Source organism: Rousettus aegyptiacus, unplaced genomic scaffold, assembly GCF_014176215.1.
Source record: "Rousettus aegyptiacus isolate mRouAeg1 unplaced genomic scaffold, mRouAeg1.p scaffold_m13_p_3, whole genome shotgun sequence".
Lineage (NCBI taxonomy): Eukaryota > Metazoa > Chordata > Mammalia > Chiroptera > Pteropodidae > Rousettus > Rousettus aegyptiacus.
Window position 1 is genome coordinate 115,697,224 of NW_023416306.1, and position 13,683 is coordinate 115,710,906.

General features: G+C 56.1%; 1 protein-coding gene across 1 annotated transcript in view; it reads right to left on the minus strand.

Moving 5' to 3' along the window:
• Positions 1-13,683, minus strand: part of SPTBN5 (spectrin beta, non-erythrocytic 5) — a 45,178-nt gene that overhangs the window by 14,847 nt on the left and 16,648 nt on the right. Inside the window, exons 21-42 of the mRNA XM_036238240.1 lie at positions 12,861-13,031; positions 12,183-12,347; positions 11,513-11,727; positions 10,944-11,130; positions 10,516-10,716; positions 10,145-10,261; positions 8,937-9,094; positions 8,393-8,528; positions 8,030-8,175; positions 7,157-7,271; positions 6,946-7,056; positions 6,553-6,726; positions 5,115-5,318; positions 4,793-4,942; positions 4,470-4,574; positions 3,875-4,042; positions 3,175-3,324; positions 2,815-3,006; positions 2,529-2,624; positions 1,126-1,241; positions 928-1,042; positions 84-197 (exon numbers count right to left, since the gene is read on the minus strand). Coding sequence (XP_036094133.1) covers positions 84-197; positions 928-1,042; positions 1,126-1,241; positions 2,529-2,624; positions 2,815-3,006; positions 3,175-3,324; positions 3,875-4,042; positions 4,470-4,574; positions 4,793-4,942; positions 5,115-5,318; positions 6,553-6,726; positions 6,946-7,056; positions 7,157-7,271; positions 8,030-8,175; positions 8,393-8,528; positions 8,937-9,094; positions 10,145-10,261; positions 10,516-10,716; positions 10,944-11,130; positions 11,513-11,727; positions 12,183-12,347; positions 12,861-13,031 — 3,306 coding nt within the window. The remainder of the gene's footprint in view (positions 1-83; positions 198-927; positions 1,043-1,125; positions 1,242-2,528; positions 2,625-2,814; positions 3,007-3,174; positions 3,325-3,874; positions 4,043-4,469; positions 4,575-4,792; positions 4,943-5,114; positions 5,319-6,552; positions 6,727-6,945; positions 7,057-7,156; positions 7,272-8,029; positions 8,176-8,392; positions 8,529-8,936; positions 9,095-10,144; positions 10,262-10,515; positions 10,717-10,943; positions 11,131-11,512; positions 11,728-12,182; positions 12,348-12,860; positions 13,032-13,683) is intronic.

Genomic DNA, 13,683 nt, shown 5'->3' on the forward strand with positions numbered 1-13,683 from the left:
TCCTGAAGACCCGTTATCCTCTGCACAGCGTCCCACAGAGGAGGTACCCTGGCCTGGGCCCACCTCCACACCCAGCAGCGCACCTCCACCTGGGCCTGAATGAGGCCCATTTCCTGCTCCAACTTCTCGTGTTTCTGCAGCAGCCTCTGCACGCTCTCCAGATCTTTCCCGCAGTCTAGGGTCTGGACCAGGGCGGCCTGAGGAGGAATGGGGAGATAGTGACTTGGCCTCTCTCCAGTTCCTCCTTCACTGCAGAGGGATCACTGGCCTCAGGGTTTGTGGGTGGAAAGTAAGCACCCAGTGTCCTCGGAGGGGCCGGAGCGGGGTGCCTGCCCCGACCAGAGGCCCCTTCCTTCTGCAAAGGAGGAAGGTTCTGAGGAGAGCCTTGGGGTGGGGATGTCCTCTGAGGTAGTGATCTTCATCTGTGAGGTGCTTTCACATGCACGATCTTCAACTCTCATGCCTCTAAGGGCAACTGAGCATGGACAGCCAGGCCTGGCCGAGGTGGGAACCGGAGGAAGAGTAGGAAGATCCATTGGGGCTTCTCAGGCTTTTCACTTCCACCTCTACCAGTGTGCAGCCCACGTTTCTCTGCAGTGGCCGACACAAGCCTGGGACAAACCTCCTGTGGGCTCAGGGCTTGCTCAGGGACAACAGAGGAAAAAACTGGGGGTGGCAGGCTCTGGCCTCTGGACCCACGGTGCTTCTGGGGGCAAAAGGGTGCAGGCGGGCTGGACTCTGAGCCTGCAGTGGGGGCATCTGTGGTCTGTAGTTGATTCTGAGAGCCCTTGGCACCTCCCTGGCACACCCCTGGCAGGACCTCCAAGTCCCCACCCTGAAGAGGTGAGACGGGCAAGGGGCAGGGCACATGGGGGACTCTGCGAGCAACGCCCCACCACGGGCTGTGTTTGCGCTTTGGCTGCTTACCTTCTCCCCAATCTGCTCTGTGACAGAATCCAGCTCGAGAGACAATGTGTGTATCTCCAGGGCCTCTTCAAGTTGCCGCTGGTAGCGAAGCAGGTTGCCATGGAAACTGTGCCACCTAGCAGAGATGGTGTGAGGCTCAGTCTGAGGTATTCCTCTAGCCCCCTATCCTGCCCCACCATTTCTGGCTCTGGGACTGGCCTGTTGTTGAGATGGTGTCGCCGCTGGCAGATGGTCCTGACTTGCTCGGGGTCCCTGTTCTTGAGCTGCAGTGACAAGTCATTGATGTTCCTGATGTAGGTATCATCCACCATGTCCTGTGTGGGACAGGGTGAGGGCATTGGTGCCAGCTGCTCCAAGCCCCTTCTCTGTGCTCCAGTCAGCACTTGGAGGGTCTGTTTGGGCCTGAGAGAGCGTGAGGAGCAGCTTGTCTGGGGAGTGGAGACAGCGGCTTCCTCCGCCGTGGCCATCATATTCCATCCCATCCCGGGTACAAGGAGAAGGATATACTAGGAGCCCCAGAGTTGTCTCTAAGACTAGAAAAAATGTGCTCTCTGGGTCAGGACCAGGCAAGAGTGGGAGGGTGGGTATGTACTGATTAGTAGAAGCATTTAAAGTTAAAATGCAGCTTCTTGGGATAAGAAAAGCAAAGCAAGGGGTAGAATAAAATGGTGAGCTTGGGCCTCCTGGAGTTGGATGTCCCTATCACTGAGCTGAGGCTGCCACTGCTTAAGACAGCGAGTAGGGCTTAAAGGTACCTAGGGAGGAGCCCCCGACAGTGGGTTGTGTTCTCAGGCTTCCTGCCCTTGGGAAAACCACCTTGTATTTGTAGAGCTTGTTAAACTTCCAAAGCACATCCCTATGAAGTGTCTTAGATCAGGTAGGCAGGGAAGAGGGTTTCTCTCCTTTTGTAAGTGCCAGAGCAGAGCTCAATGGCTGATGTGGCTGCTTTGGGGCAGAGCCCGGATCAAGCCCAGCTCCTGAATCTAGTGTTCTTTCTACTACAGCATCTGGTATAGTGGCTGTGACATTCCTCCATTAGTAAAGGAAATCTTAGCTTGGAGCTTTGCAGCCCTTTGACAAATCATGGGTACTTAACATCAGGGGAATGCGTTTAGCGTGTTTGGTCTCAAACATCTGATTGTGCATCTATCTGTCCAATTCCCCTTACACCACACTAAGAAAAATAGATGTTTGGGGGTGTGTGTGCAGGGAAGTGAGAAGGAGATGCTGTGAAGCTAAAGGACGGTTATCAATTATCTACTATGTCCAGGCACACATACATTTTTTAAATGTTAAATTTTGAAATAATTATAGATGCACAGGAAAAGTAGTATAGAGCGTCCCATGTACCCTTTCTTAGCTTCCTCCACTGCACATATTACTCTCTTACCTATGAGGTAGGTGTTAACCCCATTTTAAGGATGAAGAAACTAAGGCTCGGCAAGATGAGGAAGTCTGCCTAAGCACGTGCGGGAAGAGAGTGTGGAGCTGCCACTTGAGCCCACATGTGGCTCCAGAGCCCATACTCGGTCAGTACTCTGAGCTGTAGCTCCCAGTGCGGGGATGCGCTGGCCGACCTCTCCCGGGCATGGCCTCCTTACCCCGGCCCAGACTCCCCGGAACTCCCGGAGCTGTTTGCGGAGCTTCAGGCAGTGCTCCAGGTCCTGGCCCAGGTCACCGATGTTCACCACCACCTCCTGGGAGGGCAGAACTCTTTAGCATCAGCCCTGGTGCACCCAGCCCCCAGCTGCTGGGGCAGCATCGGGGTGAGTGGTGGCTTTGGGAGCTTCCTGCCCAGGGAACCAGAGGGCTGCAGGCTAGGGCTGGCCCCAACCCTCAGCCGTACAACTTCACCCTCAGCAATGCCCCTGCCCAGCTGAGCCTCACCATGTCCTGGATCCAGGCCTCTGCACACTCCACGCTCTGCAGGAACTTCAGGACGTTCCGCATGTCCTCCAGGTCCTGGCCCTGGAGGGCCACTGCCTGCCTCAGCTTCTCCCAGTGTTTCTGCAGTGCCTGCAGCTTCTGAGAGACCTCCCCTGTCCAAGGGTGGCTCTGTGCCAGGAGAGCCTCACCCTCCTGGGGAGGCAGGGGACACCAGGAGATCGTGACTGTTAAGTTACCCTTCCTCCTGCTTTTCTGCCATCACAGCCCTCACCCACCCTGCTTCCTGCCTAAGACCTTCCCCTTTGGCCATCCTGGAGTCCAACTTTGGGGCAGGGCTGGGGCTGAGGGCCTGGCTGTTACCTTGGTGACAGCTATTATGACATCCTCATGAGCCTGGACCTCAGCCTTGAAGGCCTGGTGCTTCTGCAGATGCCTCAACTTATCTTTCAGGTCTCCAGAAGGCAGTGGCTCTTCCAACTGCTGGACCCGCTCCTGGATCCAGTCCTCGGCCTGGTGGGGTGGGGACATGGATTCCGAGATGCTGATATTGCCTCGGTCCACAGAGATGTCCCACCCATTTACCCTTAGCTGTGCTCAGGTAGCTGACCGCTGGCCCCAAGGGCAGAGTTGGGCAGAGGCTTATAAATGAGAACCAGTGATTCTAGACCAGGAAGACATGTCCCAGGCCCAGCTAGTCCCCGCTTCCTCTAGCAAGTCACAGGAAGGAGCCAGCAGGGCCGGTGGGTGGGGAAGTTCATGTTGGGAGATGAGGCTTGCCTGGTCTTAGGCTCTGGACCACACTGCTTCTCTCCCCTGCTTTTCTTTGCCACATGGCCCTGCGAGAGCTCAGGATGCAGTGGGCTCTCTGCACACAGGGTCTTTGACTCAAATATTCTGGGCTTCAGCATGGCCTCTGGGAAAGCCGTTTAACTCTCCAAACCTCAGTGTTCTCATTACAGGGTTGTGGTCAGGGCTGAAAGAGCCCAGGAAGGTGAATGTCATTTGTTAAATGTAAAATGTGGCCCAACAGAAGGCACTGGGTTAGGGGGTGCCCTCTGACCTGGGTCGCGGCCCTAGCGAAGCCAGCCATCAGCAGGGAGGTGTGCAGGGCCTGTGCTCGTGTCTCTGCCAGTTCTTTCACTCGAGCCCGATGTTCCAACACTGTGCGGAGCAGGTCCTGCACCCTGGGGCCTCTGAGTGTGTCTGCCTGCTCGCACAGGGCTGCCTCCTGTGGAGTGGGGGCACAGCCTGTCATGCTGGTGAGTCTGGAGCAGGGGAAACGGAGCAGGGGCTGGCCCACTGAGAAGCCCCTTCCCTCAGGCTTTTGTGGCCTAGGGTTGACTTAAGGCTGGCCCATCTCCCAGCGAGCCAGAACCCAGTGACAAAATGATATGGGGCCAAATGGACTCTTTGCTCCTGCAGCACGGCCCACCCCATTCAAGGTCCTCTTGAGCCAAACATCTAACTCTGCTTAGTTAGCCTTAACCAGATACCCCTAGCCTCACAGGTCACCTCCCCCGCCTCCCCCCAACACTGCCTATGGGTACACACAAAGCACACCACGTCCCCCCTTTAGGACTCTTCAAAGTTCCCAGACTCCCTTGCCCTCTACCTCACCAACTCTGACAAGGCCCAGGACTTCCCGAGCCCAATACCTTCTCATCCTGGACAGTCAGCACCTTCTGGAAAGTCTCATGCTTCCAGATCAACTGTTCCACCTCTTCCACCGAGCTCCCCAGGACACTGGTTTTCAGGGAGACCTGGATCAGCCCACAAAAAAGAAACAGAGGCCATCAGGGACTGTCCAGACAGCCAGTCCACTCAGCCATTAGCAGCTGTCTGTTCTGAGGTGATACACAGCCTCTGTGCTCCATATTGGAAAAAGCCAGAGCCCCAAGGAGCAAGGAAGCGAGTTAGGGAGAGGGGAAACGGAGCAGAGAGAGCACTAGGATGTGTGTGTTGGGGGAAGGGCACCTGCCTCCTGGGCCGTGAGGGTTTCTTCCAGGTGACTACACTTCCTGAGAAAGAGCTGCTCCTGGTGTGTGGCCTGCAGCCTCTCTTGCTTCTGCTCCCAGGCCTGGAACACCTGCTCCCGCCTGTCCTTCAGGGCCTGCAGCCCTTCCTGGACCTGGGGACAAGCATTTGGGAGCCTGTGCTGGGGGGAGCCGCGTGGACGAGAGAGAAACACATTCTGAGGGAGGATTCTGAGGAGAGGCCTGTGCACAGTGAGGCAGGGCACAAGGAGGTCAGGCTCAGGTGAGGTCAGGGGAGGCTGGGGTGCACCAGCAAAGGGAGCCCACCTCCTTGATGGGTGTCCCTGCAGCCAGAAGTGCCTGCTGGCCCAGCTGGGTGGCCCGCTGGTGTAGCTCCTCCTGTGCCTCCAGCTCTGCCCGAAGCTGTTGGTGAATGTTGAGCTTTATCTGAACACTGCTGGCCTCCTGGGAGCTCTCGTCCTCCTGCAGCTCCTGCCATACACCAGCCACCCAGGACATGTAGTCCTGCATCTGGATCCCAAAGAGATGGAGGGAGAGAGCTGGGTGAGAACTGGGTTGGTGGCAGAGAACCAGGCTCTGAGGCACAACCACCTGGATCCACTCATTCATTGCAGTGGCCTGAGCTGTCCTGGGTCACAGCCTCAGGTGAGGCTCAGAGGCCCTTTGTCACCTGGTTCCTCTACTGTCATCTTACCCAATCCTCCCAGATCAACTAAACTCTCCATATCCAGCCCAGCCTCCTTGTCGCCCTCACCAAGGCTCATCTCCACCCTCCGCTTCTGCTGCCTCCCCTGCTTTAGAAGCTCTTCCTCCTTCCTTCTACCTCTTCCAAGTGCACACATTTTTTTTTTTTTTAAGTGCCAAGGCCTTCTTTGATTCATGAAGGCTTCCCTGGCACCTTGACATCTCACTACTCGCCTTGTCTTCTGGATTTCCAGTGTAACGTAAACCACTTTTGTCGATTCGTGTACAAACACAATGCTCAAGCTGGTGGGGCCTTGGAGCCTTGTCCAAACGTCTCATTGCACAGATGACGAAGGGTAAATGGCACCATATGCATGAAAGAGTTTTGTAAACTCTGGGCACTCACCAACAGGCTAACAACCTAGAATTAAGTGTCTTGCGCAAGCCCACACATCTAGAAAGTGGCAGAGTTGGGTCCCTAAACACAAACCTTTCCACAGTCATAGTTTGAGCTTTCTGGTCTACCAGGCACCAGGACATGGGGACTCTGGGGACATCCCACGCCAGGGCCCATTGTCCCAACCTGACTCTCTTGGATATTAGGCTCATCTCCTCATCTAGACAGGCTCCACGAGGGAAGTGGCTCCGTCTTACACAGCTTCTACCACCCTCCTAGCACAGAGCTAAACGCACATGTTAGGTAGATGCTGCTTGCTCCCGAGGTCACCGTCTAGAACATCTGAATCTCCAGTTATGGTCTTTCTTGGACCACTTTTATTTCTCAGCTCGGGCTGGGACCCTTGTCTCTTGACTGCCTTGTCACTCACCTGGGCTGGCGTTGACCCAAGCCTAAACAGTCACTGCTACACCCCATGTGCTCAGCTCTCTGGCCAGCCAGACCGATATTCGGATGTGCTCATGGTCTCCCATTTCATGTCCACACTTTTTTCATTCCAGAGCTGGAGGGCCTCATAGTGCATGTCCATGCATGGTACAACATGTCCCCCTACCCTCCCCGCCCTGCACACACACGTGCTGCCCCAGGGAAAGGAGCCCTCACCGCCGTGCGGAAGCGCGCCAGGCGGCATGCCTGCTCCAGCTGGGCCTTGCGCTGCTCCATGTGAAGTTTCAGGGCCTCCCAGGCCTGCGCCAGTGCCTGCTGCTTCTGCTGCACTGCATGGGCCTGAGGGCCCAGCTTCCGCACTCTGCCTCCTGTCTCCAGCAGTTCCTGCAGCTGGGCTCAGGGTGGGGTATAGGGAGGGAAGGGTCATATTCTCCAAGAGTCAGAAGGGCCTGCCCATCCCACAGATTCCTCTTTGGGCCATGCCCTGCCGTATGAGATGGAGCCCAAGTATAAGCCCCAAGGGAGTACAGAAAATCTAGAGGAACAGCTGGGCAGGGCTGAGGGGGCTACAGGGGCCTGAGTGGGAGAGGCCGCCAGACCTAGGCTTACCTGCTGCCCAGTGCCCACAAGTTCATGCTCTAGCCCCTCGTGTCTCCTCAGCTGGGCCTCCAGCCCACGCAGGTCCTGGGCCAAGTCACTGGGGAGGCTTGTGGCTTTCTTCTGAGAAGAGAGGGCCCAGAGGATTAGGAATGGAAGGTGGAGCACAGCCTGGGGTGGATGCACTTCTAGAAAAAATCCCCTTCCTCCCCTGGGCTCAGACCTGGATCTGGGTGAGGGCTTCCGACAGATCTCTGTGAACTCTGAGCGTGATCTCGGCATCTCTGAGCAGCTGGCCTCGGGCCTGGGTCAGCTCCCATAGCTCCGACCAGGCAGCCCTGCCCCAAAGCATGCAGGAGACCAGCAACACATCAGCTATTGACCCGGCATCGCGTTCCGCCCCCTTGCTAAGTCTGGCCAGCTCTCCTCCTCTCTGGGTGTTTCCAGGACTGGCCCAAAACTCCTCTCCTGCCTCTGGCCCTGTCTGCAAACCTTCCTCCCTGGAGCCCATCTTTCCAGCTTTACTATGAATTCAATCTTTTGCTGCTATCAAATTCAGTACTTAGTTGATTTCTATTCCTTGTGGCATTCCTTCCATCTTGTGTGTTCCAGTCTGAATATTATCAATCAATTATAAACGCTCAAAGGCACAGGCCATGTCTTCTCTCCATTTCTCATTAACTCTGCAAACTCTCACTGAGCTCCTAAGGCTCCTGCCAGGGCAGGCTCTGTGCTAGAAGTTATGAACAAGTCATGACCTTGTTGCATGGTACACAGGCTAGGGGTGGATCCAAACTCACTAGGTAGGCAGCTGGGCCGTCTTCCCTCAGCTCCTCCTCCAGGTCTTGGGAGCCAGTGGGGGTCTGGGCAGAGCTCTTGGATTTGCACTCCCAGCCTTGACCTTCCTGCACAGGTCACGGCCATCTGTGGCTGGTTCAGCTTCCCTGGACCAGCCCTTCTGCAGACTTCTCATGGGCAGGCAGAGTCATGTGGCCCTCCCTCAGAGCATGCTGCCCCCTCTCTTAACACTCTAAGAGCTGCCTACCCTGCACATTCCCCAAACCGACACCCCTGGCCTGGCCTGCTGGGCACTTACTGCAGTTCCTGCTGCTTCCGATGGGCCTTGGGGGCAGTGCTGTGCCCATGCTCCAGCAGCCTCTCCACCAGTTGATGGCAGATTACTACTTGCTGGTGGCCCATTTCCACTTGGTGCTGAAACTTTGCAAACTTGGTGCAGAGGTGCTAAGAAAAAGAGGAATGGGTGACAGGGTGGGTGGCAAGGCAGCAAGCAGCCTGTAAGTGAGGCGTCAGTGACGTCTCAGCGATGTGGGGTTAGACAGGTGCAACACCTGCCCACTCCGCTCAGACATCTGTCCTTAGCCAGGGCTCCACTTCCATGGCCTCTTTCGCCCCCAGCATTCTGCCTCAGGGCTCCTCCTTGCCCCAGCCCTCTTCTCACCAGGACGTGCTCGTGGTCCTCTCCGAGGCTTTCCCCTCCTCTGGCTGCCTCTGTCTGGCAAGCTAGCCAGCTCTGCAGCTCCTCAGCTTCCCTCATGAACTCGTGCAGCTTCAGGGTGCCCTCCAGTTCTCGGTCCCTGTGGGGATGGCCCATGGTTCCCCAGAAGTTAGGTGCCTACCCTCCTGGGGACAACTGGTCCAGCCACAGGGGGTAACCTGAAGGAAGAGGTTATTCATGTTCTCTGCCCAAGCCTGTGGCTCTGGATTCAGGGAGAAGTAAACACAGGAAGGCCAGTGTAGGGCAGGAAAGGTATGGATGTGGGGAAGAGATGGCTCGCTGGAAGCTGGAGGTGCACGTTCCCGCCCAGCGGGCCATCACTGAGGAATTTATGGAAGAAGGTGAGCAACACATAGCAAGGACTCATCTGACACATCTCTGTGGGCCTGGGGTCATGGGTTCCTTCCAATTCAGGGTTGTGGTATGGGAACGTACAGTCAACCATGGCTAGACACCCTGTACCCAGAGGGGGTGCAAAGCTTCTCACCGTGAGGCTGCCAACTCCTGCAGCACCCGCAGCTGCTCCTGGAGCCTCTCTTGCACCATGCTCAGCTGCTCAGGGGCCTCGGGGCCACTGAGGGTGTGGGCCCTCTGATCAAGCTTCTCCATGGAGCTCCGATAAACAGCCAGTTCCTGTTGCAGGGCCTGGCAGCACACAAGGGCTCAGGCAGGCTCAGATTGGGTGGCTCTTTTATCCATCCACCCACCTATCTATTTACCTATTGATCACACACACACCCATCTCCCCACACCCTCTCATCCACCTCTAACCCAACTGTCCACTCATGGTTCCATCACCCACCTACCTGTTCTGATGGAGTTCTGACTGTTCCATATAAGTGAAGACATGGTCTGTGGCCTCAGAGGGCTCACTATTTACAGGGAAGGGTAAATGCTGGGTAATCTGGGCCAAGGGAGGGAGGGCACAGATGGCACGATACTGGACCCCAACATCACAGTATAAGAGATGGAAAGAGTTAAGCAAAGCACCTCAGGATGCCTGAGACACTGAAGCTCCATGAGGCCATGGCCACAGGCCCTTCAGAAATGGCTCATGGAAAGTCCTCAGTCACAGGACACTGAAACACTGGCCACTAGGGCTGTGCAGAAGAAGTGCCCAGACAAGAGGACACTTCAGTGACAGCAGGAACCAGGATTGCTTCGGTACAGGTTTTGGGGCTTGTGTGGTCCTGAGGGTCTGATCTCAGGAGAGGTGTTCTAGGTCTCCTTTTAATTGGGGGTATTTGTGTCAGGGGAGGGAGGTTTCGGGAAGGGCATTTGGTTAACTTGAAGGATGATATTCAAAGCATGGGAGGAAGAACCCTGTGGAAGATGAGAAGAGGCCTAGAATGACCCCAAAAGAGAGTAGAAAGGTGCTGGGGGAGGAAAGGAAGCAAGAAGAGAAGGCAGAGAAGTCCCAAGGCCACGGGGATAGATTGGGACAGAGACTAAAGAGGGGGATGGGGTCCTTTGAAGGGGTTGCTTCTGAAGAAGTGGGGCACTGGACATGAGCAGGGACCCTGTGGGATTTGGGTGGGTGGTGGGGAAGGGGCCGGCTGTGTCTTCTGGAAGAAAGAGCAGGGCTCTATGCCTCCGAGAAGTAGGAAGTGCCCTTTGGGCGTGTGATAGAAGTTTCTCTGATGGCCCGTTATTGCCCAAGTCCAGACTGTGTGGAGGATGCTCAGGACATGGTACCTGGTGTTTCTTAATGAGCCTGGTGGTGCCTGCCTCATCTTCACCATAGTCCTGACTGCTCATCAGTGGCCACTTTTCCTCTGCCCAGCTCTCCAGCTCTGACGCATCCAGAAAATACTGCCAAGGATAGTGTCGACTCCCTCAGTGAACTCAGATGGGACCCTCCATCAATGCTTGGGGACATCATGCTAGGCCCTCCAGTGGCCAGCACAAAGAGGCTTCTGTGTCCATATAGGGACCAGCCAAGTCCTGGCTCAGAGTTCTCACCACTGATCCACCTCCCAGAGAGTCCCAGGTCCCGCAGACCTCACTTATGGAGACTGCCTACTTTGGCCACTTCGCTTGACCTGTGCTCTCTACATCCTTCCTACCTGCTGGAGGGTGATGGCCTGCTGCAGACACTCAGCCCGCTCCTCACACGCCTGCTGCAGCTCTGCCCAGCGGCCTTCCAGTTCCTGGCACTGCTCCATGATATGCGAGGCTTGGGGGTGCCCTGAGGCTGCTAGGCTCTGTCCAGAACCCAGCACCTGCTGCACCTGTCCCTGGTGGGCTTTCACCTCTGCCTGGAGCGCCTGCCATGGAATAGCACAAGGGGCTGTTGTCCCCAGATTCCTTTAGCCACAGGGTGCCCAGAACAGAGCTATGGATGTGGCTCTGGGCCCCAAATGTGGAACAGCTCCCAGGCAGAGAATAGCTGGGGGCAGAGACTTGGAAAGGAGGCCACCCTGAGTAGCAGCAGAGAGCTTCCAAGGCCTGGGAATAGGGCATTGGGGTCCTGGGAGGAAAAGGGGGCCATTACCTTGTGCTTGTGGCAAAGGCTCAGGGCATCATCCAAGCATGTGGTGGAGCTGGCAGAGCTTGCACTGGGCATGTGCTCAGCTATCCACGTGAGCTCCATGGTGCTCAAGTGGTAGAACTGGTACAGCTCAACCGAGGCCTGCAGCTGCAGACGCCGGGTGGCCAGACATCCCTGCAGGGACTCCAACCTAAGTGGAGGCGGAAGAGATGAAAGAGGTTGGGGACAGGTGAGGACAAACCTTCAGTCCTTTCCTTGGCCCAGCCAGGGACCTGTGAGGAACGAGGTGGGGTACAGTGGAAATTTGATGGTAGGAGGCAGCTAGAGAGGGCCCATGGCCCAACCTCCTGCCCAAATGGCCTGCCTGACTTTACATTGTGGGGTGCCTAGGATGCCTTAGTTGGGGTCTCTGACCCTCCTAGCCCGGGAATGACTGCCCAAAAGGAAAAGAGGTTTGGACCACCTCAGTGCTGGAGGTGCCACTTTGCTGGGCTCACGGGGTAAAACTGCCCTTATGTTCACATGGGAGGGTGACACATGGTGGGGTGAAGATGGAACGAGCAGGCGAGTACCTCTGGAGAAGCTTTTGGGTCTCCTCCATGATGGGCTGGGGATTGACCACCCGGTGGGCCTGGGCGACTAGGGCGGCCATTTTGGTGGTCAATGCCTGGCTCTGGCTCTCCAGCTGGCGGTGCTGTTTCTGCAGCCTCCGGCTGGAGCACAGGTCCTGCCCTGCTTCTGTTCCCTGCAGGGCCCCCTCCAGCTGCTCCATCTTCTCCTTAGCATCCTGGGGAGGGACAATGGTGCTGCCTTGGGTTCTCCACATACAGGCTGGCCCTTCTTGGGCTCTAGGACTCAGTGCTTGTAGCACACCATATTCACCTGGGACCCACTGTAAACTATGTCCCCACCATTTCCACCCCCTCACCAGCAGTGCCAAAACCATGAGGTTCCCCCAGAACCTCATGAGCACCCATGTTTCCTCACATTTTTTTCTCTCTGGGGAACTCAAGTTGTATTAATCATATACTGGTACACAAGAGAAAATCTCGTATTTGTCTGCTGGTGGGCAAAACCAGGCTCAACTTGACATAGGCCAGAGGCCTCCAAAGGCTACAGGACATCTTAGAGTCTCTCTAGAGTCAGCAGAACATCCAGCTTCCTCCTCTCCCTTCCTCTCCCTGCCTGTTCCCAGCCCAGCTTTGATCTCTGTCCTGTGCTCTTCCCCTCTCTTCATCTGACCTGTAGCAGCACCAGGAGCTGGTCCCGCTGCCTTGCCTGCTGGAGCTGCTCCCTATGCTCTGCCATCTTGTAGTTCAACTCTTCCCACTGGCTACTCAGGCCCTGAAGCCTGGCCCGCACATCCTCCTGGACACAGGGCCTGCTGCTCAACAGTTCTCTGCCAACCTGCAGGTGGACACAAAAGCCCAGGGAGTCTTGTTGAGCTGCTAGTACCATGTGCAGTTTCAGCAGGCTAGACCCTGGTGGCAGAGGTGGGTGTGCCTGGTTATAAGGTGCATTTCACAGGCTGCAAGGGCTTGTGCAGTTCATATGGCCCTAATCTGTGGGCAGAGATGGGAGAGTTTTCCTCAGATGCCCACAAGTAGCTCAGGGGGAGAAGGCATCTGGCCAGTGGTGGGGAAGGTCTTTGTTCAGGTGGAGGAAACAGGCTCTGGAGCTGATCTGGAAAACTGAAGGAAAGGCAAGACAGGAGGTTTTGGGGCTGGTTTGGGTGCCCAGACCAGGGGCTGCCCTGCTGAGTGAAGTAGGAAGCTGGGGGGGTGGGGGGTAGCATCCTAATTGCATGGTAAATGAAATCAATTCTTCCTTCAATGAGTGCATTCCATGAAAACATCCTGTGCAGCTGGGCAGGGAACTTGAAGACGAGTAGGCCCTGCACCCTCTGTCCAGTGCCCCCACCTGCTGCAGGCCCTCCACGTGCCCATGGGTGGCCAGCAGCTCACGCTCGGCGGCTTCATGCCTCTTGAGTTTCTGCAGGATATTGCTGGGCTCCTGGGAGGGCTCATCCACTACCACCAGCCCCTTCTCCTTCATCCATAGCATCAGCTCCATCACGTCCTGCTTCCATTCCTGCCCAAGAACCAGGAGAGAGTGGGTCTTAGAGACCAGGGATACAGGCTAGTGTGAGGACCTCTAGGAGAGCGGTCTAAGGGACCCTTGTGGGAAGAGCAGGACCAGAACCAATCCTAGGGTGCAAGAGAGGCAGGGCCTTGGGTTTCTACTCCCAAGTGGGGACAGGAAATCATGATTGTGAGGGAAATGTTTCAGGGAAAGCAGTAGGAGGAGGCTGGGGGAGTAAAGGCCTGGACCGCAAGGCACCCTGTTCTTGCAGGAGTGCTTGGTCAGCCAAAACCATTGCAGCCCACATAAGATCACATATGGCCATCTCTCTCCAAACAGGCTTAAGCTCTGGGAGGGCCATAGTCTGGTCCAGCTCTGAGCCCCTAAGGGCGGTAGAACAAATATCTGACAGAGCCGAAGTCTGCAGCCGGTACCCATGGAAGAGCCTGGAGTGTGGCCAGAAGCAATGGGGAAGGGGAATAACCTGATGAGGGAGGGCGTTATTCAAGACTTTGGGCCCAGCCCTGTCTCCCAGCAGTGTGGCTTCAGCCTCGGTTTTCCTTATCTGGAAAAATCAGAGCCATAATGCCTGTCCCATGAGGGAAGCTGTGAGGGTCAATGACATAATGTGTGGGAAAGTGCTCTGTAAAGTGTAAAGTGC